At 36.6% G+C, this 7,850-nt stretch overlaps 1 protein-coding gene across 1 annotated transcript; it reads left to right on the top strand.

The window, feature by feature from the left end:
• The first annotated feature begins 2,307 nt into the window (after positions 1-2,307).
• Indy (tricarboxylate transporter protein I'm not dead yet) lies at positions 2,308-4,121 on the top strand. The gene has a single exon (XM_089108025.1). It carries the CDS (start codon positions 2,313-2,315, stop codon positions 4,011-4,013), a length of 1,701 nt encoding a protein of 566 aa, XP_088964151.1. The 5' UTR covers positions 2,308-2,312; the 3' UTR covers positions 4,014-4,121.
• The last annotated feature ends 3,729 nt before the right edge of the window (positions 4,122-7,850 follow it).

The following is a 7,850-nucleotide window of genomic DNA, read 5'->3' as shown; positions in this document are numbered from 1 at the left end:
TTGTCGTACTTTCTCTATGGCTGCTCAGTTTTACATTCGGGGGGGGGGGGGGGTTCCACTGGGGGGGAGGCCGGATACGGTTGAAAGATTATCATGGGAACAAAAAATCATCAGCTTGGCGTCGTCCATCCGAAAACCCTATACATTCTTCAGAAAGAAAGTGTCAAAGGTACGATAGCAGTAGAGTTTAAAATCGATGTTGGTCGTAGGTGGAGCATCCTTTCGTTACTGCTAATCCGCATAGTCGATGAAAGGGGAGTTTCCTAATATCGATTATCAAATTGCTGTCAAAATTGCGCTGGAGAGCTTCTTCTGATAGAATTAATTATAAATAGCATTTTATAGTGCGTATGTTGTGTAGTCGCACGAATACAAAACAAGAACAGACATTGCTCTTTTTGTGTGTGTGTGTTTCTATTGCAATATGAAAAACCTGAGATGCTTGTAAAAGTTTCATTATTTGCTATAGAAATTACTCAAGAGTAGGGACGTATCCAGAATTTTTTTTGGGTTGGGGTGGGGGTGGTGGGTAAAAATATTTCTTTTTGGAGGGGGGGGTCGCTTACAAAAAAAACTTACGAAATTGGTTTATATTCATATTTGTTACGTTTTTACGAATCAAACAAATATTTCGAGGTGGGGGGGGGGGTCAAAACCCTTTAAACCCCCTGGATACGGCCTTGCTCAGGAGTATAGATATTCCCTGTGGAGGGAGTAGGGGGGGGGTCACATAGGCTTTAATTTTTTCTGAATTTTCAAAAAACTTGGATATTTTGAAAGGAATAGGAGCTTCTTTACTGTTTTAAATAATAAGGAACTAATTTGTTTTTGTTTGAATCCATGTGAGGAAGGTATACTAGCTTGCTGTTACGTCATCGCATTATGTCTGAGAACAAAAACAAAAAGAAGAAAAAGAGGCGACACGTAAGTGACGTTACAACGATGCTCTAAATAATAGGCTACACGTCATTGATGTTTGAACACCTATTTTCAGTTTCGACCTGGAAAAGTAGTTTATCTAGACTCGATTTATATTGATTTAAAGATTTTTTTTTTTAATTTTAAAGATTAAAAAGTCTTTAGAGATTTTTAAAGTCGTAGTTTTCTGTGCTCTTTGAGGTTCGTGATACTGAAACTACTTATAACAAAATTAAACAATTATTTAAAATGATGCGTTATAACTCATTATTAATTAAATAGCTGAAAAATTATTACTTAATTAATTTGATTTACAAAAGTTAAAAACTATTCACGATTAACTGAGACGTTTTTTGTTAATGTTTCAGAAAAGGGTGATTCGATACGAGGTTTCAGACAGACAGGGAGAGAGATTGGCATGACGGGACTTCTTGAAATCTCAAGGGTTTCTTTGTATTTTTCTCATAATATCTCTTGTATTCTATATAATTTGCTTATTATGTACTTTTTTTACCCGTCCCCCTCATGATGCAGATCCAACAGAAATAAATTCCTACATGTGTACCTGATCTCTTGTCATCTGAGTATACTGTCACACATAGACACATATCATTTTCATATATCTTGATGGAGATTCACTAGCCGAGTGGTTGTGCTACTGTGTAAGCTTAGCCAGAATCGACTCAGCTCTAAATGGGTACCTGTAAAAACCTGAGGGAAAAACGGGAGACGTTGGATGATTTGCCCTCATCCACGCATTGCTGTCCCGGCCGAAGGCAGAGAATCTGGAGATCAGTACCTATGATTTTTTTTTGTATTTTGATTAGAGTTTATTATGGTAACAGATTGACGCCACGCTTAATTTCTCTAGTAATAGAAAAGGAAACAAATGTTAATGTTATTTGTTACTACAGCTTGAATATTTTATTCGGAAATTCATGAAATTTTTTTGTTTAAGACATGAAATGAAATTTCCGAGATAGTGCATCAAGAAATAGAGAGAAGCGAGTTTCTTCCTTAAGCAATTATTGGTTCTCTTGTCAAATTTGAGCATTGTCTACGAATAGATTATCACTGACAAAAGAAAAGCAGAGTAGGCTATTGGAAAAAAAACGTGTATTGACAGCAATTAAGAAAGTTATTGACGTCTGCTGATTTCTCCAATTTTGTAACTCATTTTCCTTAGAAAACCTTTTAAAAATAGGAAAAAATATAAACAAACTGGTTCTAATGGCCATGTTGATGAATAGTAACTCACAATTTTTTCGATTGTTTTTTTTTTCATCCTTTCGTAACATCACCAGTGATGAGAATATATATTATCCTTAGCTGGAATCGCTATTATTGCTTCCTGGTTAGTTCTATTTAGCCCATGGTAATTGTTGGATCTATTAATGGAATTTTGTCGAGAACGAGTTCTTCCATATTGGAGAGGTGTTCTAGTTGTTCTTATCCCTCTGGTTCTACTCCCTTTGCCGATTCTATTTCCAACCCAAGAGGCAAAATGTGGTTTTGTTGTATTGCTTATGGCATTATATTGGATGACGGAGGCGATACCTCTTGCTATAACGAGTCTCCTTCCTGTGATATTTTTTCCACTTTTTGGAATTATGAGTACTGGAGCTGTATGTATTGCTTATATGAAGGAGACAAACATGGTGTTTATTGGCGGGATGATGGTTGCCATTGCTATTGAACATTGTAATTTGCATAAACGACTAGCTTTAAGTGTACTCTTAATTGTAGGGACTAGTCCCAGATGGCTTATGCTTGGATTTATGGGTACGACGATGTTCTTATCAATGTGGATATGCAACACAGCTGCAACAGCAATGATGCTGCCAATTGTGGAAGCAGTTGTTGATGAACTATATAGTGATGACAAAGTTGAAAGTGAATCGTATAACAGTCAGTCCAAAATTGACAGTATTTCTGGCTCAATAGCGTCAAGCCAGGAAGCTATAATTGAACGAAAACATCCGACTAAAAACCTATCGAAAGATAAAGTTCTTCGAGCTTGTTTACTATCAATAGCCTACTCGGCTAATGTTGGTGGAACCGGAACTATAATTGGTTCGTCTCCTCAACTTGCGTTCAAAGGAATTTTAGCAACGTTGTACCCAAATCAAGATACTTTGAACTTTGCGACTTGGATGGCTTTTAATGTGCCAGTCATGTTGGTAAACCTAGTAATATTGTGGTTATGGGTGCAAATTCTGTATATTGGCTTCAAGTGCGACAATCTTGATAGAAAGGCTCAAGCTAAAGCTCAAAAAGCAATTCGAAAAAGCTATGATGACCTTGGCTCTATGTCATTCCATGAAAGTATGGTTCTTGTTTTGTTCCTTCTTCTTGTCATACTTTGGTGTTTCAGAGACCCACAGTTTATGCCCGGTTGGGCTGAACCGTGGAGAAATAGTGGTATTAGAATCGGTGACGGAACTGCAGCCATTATCGTTGTGGCTTTGTTATTTGTTGTGCCAGCAGAGCCTTATTTCTTATTTTCCCGTCGTGAAAGCAGTGACAAACATACAGGAGCAGCCCTTCTAACTTGGAGGGCATGCCAAGAAAGAATACCATGGGGCATAGTTCTCCTTCTTGGGGGCGGGTTTGCTTTATCGGACGCCACTAAAGTCTCAGGTCTGTCGGAATTTCTTGGATCTCAAATGGAGGGTCTAAAAGTTTTGCCAGATTTCGCAATACTTTTTCTAGTTTGCATTATGGTTGCAACGGTGACAGAGATAGCATCAAATACTGCAACTGCAAACATTTTGCTTCCTGTATTAGCAAGAGTGTGTGAATTAATTAAAGTCAATCCTTTATATTTAATGATGCCAGCCACAGTGACATGCTCTTATGCATTTATGTTGCCTGTGGCGACACCGCCGAATGCCATAGTTTTCTCGGCAGGTAAAATGAAAGTGACTGAAATGATTCGAGCTGGGTTTCTGATGAATATTTTTTGTGTTGTTGTTCTTTGTCTTCTTACAGAAACACTTGGTGTTGCCATCTTTGATATAAAGACTTTCCCTGAATGGGCTACAAACCTCAAACAAGAAATAAGCTTCAGAAATGAGAGTGAGCTAAAGGGATGAGCTTTAATCAGCAATTTATCATATTGGTAAAGCTAGTGTATATCCTGATACTTGATAAGCTAATCTCGTTATTTTTGAAATTTTTCATATTTAATTAAATGATTTGTTTCTCCAACATGAGCTTCTATTTTTATCGTTTTTATAGACTGTGCGGTCAATAATCTGGAGCATTTTCCATTTTTCTTTAAGTTAGCAACTTAAATTATAACGGGCCTCAAGAAAAACTACTTAAGGAAAAATCAGTCCACCCTTAAATTCATAGGCTAAGCCAGAGTGTCACTGTCTCTGTTCTATGTGACATAGTAACCATTATATATTTTTTTTTCTTGGAGTGTCGTCTCTGGTACTTTTATTGTATGGTTTAAATTAACTTTACTGAACCCTTCAAAGAGAAGAAAAGAGAGGAATCAGAATAACAACAAATTAGGAAGGGTGAGTCCGAAAAACCTATTAAAGTCCGAACCTTAGCCCATAATTACCGAAAATTTAAAAATATGTTTTTAAAATAAATGTCAAGTGAGGAAGAATCATTATTTGACGCTGATTCAGGAATGGTAACTTATTATTTCGATTAATTTTAATGATAAAAGTTCGTTGCGAGAATAAATCTCTTGTCAGTTTTAAAAAATAGCCTGAAAATACATAAAAATGGTGTCGGGTCAAAACGAAAACTGCACCATTGGAATTGTCATTGTCGAAAAGCCCATTCAGGAGAATTACAGTCCCAAATATTGGACAATAAGGAATCCTACTTTTTCATATGGGATGCAGTGATGTGTCTTTTTTCCTTTTTTTTTTCTCTGTCGATAATGGGGCCCTGATACATCATAGAAATATGTTTAAGGGCCAATTTGATTTCATTAAATGGCGACTTTTTTCTAATCCCGGCAGTTGCAAGTAAACAAGTATATCAATATTTCAGCTGTATAACTAATATCCTCAGTGGAATAAAAATAAATTAATTATTCGGTTTGGACGACTTTTCCAGGAACGTACCCTGAAATCTTTTTTTTTTTGAAGGGGGGGACCAATAAAAAATATTTTTGGATAATCTACATGACAAGTGCTCATAAAGGAATTAAGAAAACTTACGACTACTGAGGGGGGCCTAGGTCCCTCAGCGTATCCCCTGGGCTATTAGTTCTACAGTCGAAGTATTTATGCTCCACCTTCATTAACAAGAAAAAGTCTCCATTCAGTAAAATTGTTTTATTCTTGTGGTCTTCACAGTTACTTACAAAATTAGAAAGATCTTGGTTCGGTAACGTGTTTCCAAATTTACTACTGGTATGATTAAACTCTACGCGTTTTAATCACAAGAACTTCTTCTCGCTGGTGACTTACGATGATTTGATGCTCCTCTAAAATTTTGAAAAAAAATTTTGCATGCTGTGGAATACATAGCTATACAACACATGTTTAATAGCCTAATAATATTAACTAATCTATGCTACTACTATTAACAACTCACCGTAGCACCAAGCCGCCTGAGGCCAACACATCTACACACGCTCCATCTCCATCCCATTCTGTTCAAAGCCTCCCTCTGTTCAACCTCTCAGGAAGTTTTATTTCCCCTAAATCTTTCCTTACGACATGCTCCCATCCCAACTGATGTCTCCGTTTAGCCGTAGACGTTTGGCCGAAAATGACAGTATTTCGCAATTGGTCATCCTTCATTCGCAGGACGTGCCTCGCCATCTCAACCTCTCTCTCACTATAGCCCTAATTTCCCTATTTAGAGACACCTGCCTAATTATTAGACATCGTCAAAACACACTTATTGGGAATGATTGTGACTCTTCACAAGTTGATTTACTATCATGCACTACCGTTTCTAGCAGTGCTAGTGGTAGCGTCATTTAGCACTGTCATAGTAGCGCCAGCGGTAGTTTGCGGTAACGTCAAAGATTGTGGTTTATGTCGTAGAACTTCCACTTAATCTAAAAGGCTCATCTAGAAGATCATCGCAAGTTGCATTGGGATCCTCAATTATATTAGTATTTAGAATGATTTAAAAAATAACAATAATAAGTTACTTCGAATTGCTGTAAGGCTGCTTTTAATTTCTAGAGAGCTTGATTTTATTTTGAAGGAAGCGGCGGTTTGTTCTCAAAAAAGGGCGTGAATTCTAAAATGCATGCTGTGAGTTTTGAAATGATGGGAAGTATGTTCTGTGTCTCAGATTTTATCATAGGTTGGATGGGATTAAACATGAGTGATTACATAATCCGCCTCCCGCCATTATATGCGGGCCATACCTAGCGTGTTTGTTAAACTTTGTTTATTTAGGGGATCAAATCTTGAAAGATTTTTATTTTTAAGATCAAGTCCTCGAAGAAAATGAACAACAATTTCATATGTATGAAAGCCATCTTTTACAAGTAGCTAAACTTATTGGTTGTTAGTCGTGGAGGTAGACGTAAGCTTGTCATGAAGTTTTATAAGCAAGATATGTTATTGTAAAGTATGAACTGATAGACCTGCATAAGGGAATACGAAAAGATTAAGTATATGTCGTTTAAGTTTTACTAGAGACTAAAATGGAATTAATTTTTTTTTTCATTTCAAATACACAAAAAAAGATTTCAAAATGTTTTTTCCTGCTACTTGAACAAAAATGAAATTATGACGACTAAGAATAAAATCATAGGGCCGTCATAAGGACTAAAATATATAAATAAAAATAAAGGAAGACTAAAGAGCCTAAAAGAAGACTAAAAGAGATTCAAGAATACTTAAGAGACGAAAGAAAAGAAGAAGACTTAAAGAGGGCTGAAAATAAAAGAAGCTGCCCCATCACCTGGACGACTTTTTGCGCCATAAACGCCCTGCGCTTTCAATTTTGTAAAAATGGAATGGGCCCTTATTGGGCACAATATGGTCTAATGCAATATAGAAATTACTGCAATTCTTTACAGATACATTTTATAGTAGAAAAGAGGAGAGCATGTTTGATCTTAGGAGTCAAGTGGCATGAAAATTTCAGGGATTATTTTCTTGGTCAAAAAGATCATCATCATTTTTCTTTAGGAATGGGGGGAGGGGTTAGGGGCCCGGAAATAAGTCACAAATTTTTTTTCTGATCAGTGTTAAACTTACAGCCTCAAGTCCTTGAACCAAGGGACTAACGAAAAAAATATACCAAATGGATGGGTCATTTGAAATAGGGATCAAAGGGGGCTAAAAAAAAGCGCCAAATTTTTTTGACTGGCCTGAAACTTATTATGAAACTTTGGGCTAAGGGACCTCAATGTTAACAGAAAATGAAATAAATATTGCTTCCCCTTGAAATACAACCCCAAAATGGGCCAGACGATAGCCAAGAACTTTTTTCCCACCCACTTCAAATGGACGAGGCTATTTTTGAGACTTGGGAGGGGAATCGTGCGATTGGAAATTGACTGTTCATGTGTTCTTTTTAAAGGCCGAAAGCTACTGGAGGGTAATCAGCCTCTCTCTCTCGGTCCCTTTTTTCTATCTGGCCCTCCCCCAAGCCTTATGATACTGAATCAAATTTTGAAATATTATCTGTTTAGTCCGAAAACTTTGAAATATCTAGTTAGTTTGCCTTCGAGGTTGATTTCACGCCCACAACCCCATTGTTAGAATTTATCTAACCCTGCTATATTAACTCAACCTTCAGAAATACATAAAAAAAAATGATCTAGAAATATGTAAAAGTAAGATATTATGCATCACATATTCTGCCTATATTTCGAATATAGCTAGATTGTCCCAAAATTTATTTGTTTCTTCGGTATTTTTATTTTTGTCATACTTTCTCTTCGGCTGCTCAATTTTGTATGTGTGGGGAATTTCGGGAGGGAATAAGCC

This window comes from Artemia sp. Qi Xiang Cuo, chromosome 2, assembly GCF_049724085.1.
Source record: "Artemia sp. Qi Xiang Cuo chromosome 2, ASM4972408v1, whole genome shotgun sequence".
Lineage (NCBI taxonomy): Eukaryota > Metazoa > Arthropoda > Branchiopoda > Anostraca > Artemiidae > Artemia > Artemia sp. Qi Xiang Cuo.
This window is presented reverse-complemented; position numbering and strand designations above follow the sequence as displayed.

Excerpts from the sequence above, each read along its gene's own strand:
- Indy (XM_089108025.1), top strand. The coding sequence starts at position 2,313 with ATGGAATTTTGTCGAGAACGAGTTCTTCCATATTGGAGAGGTGTTCTA.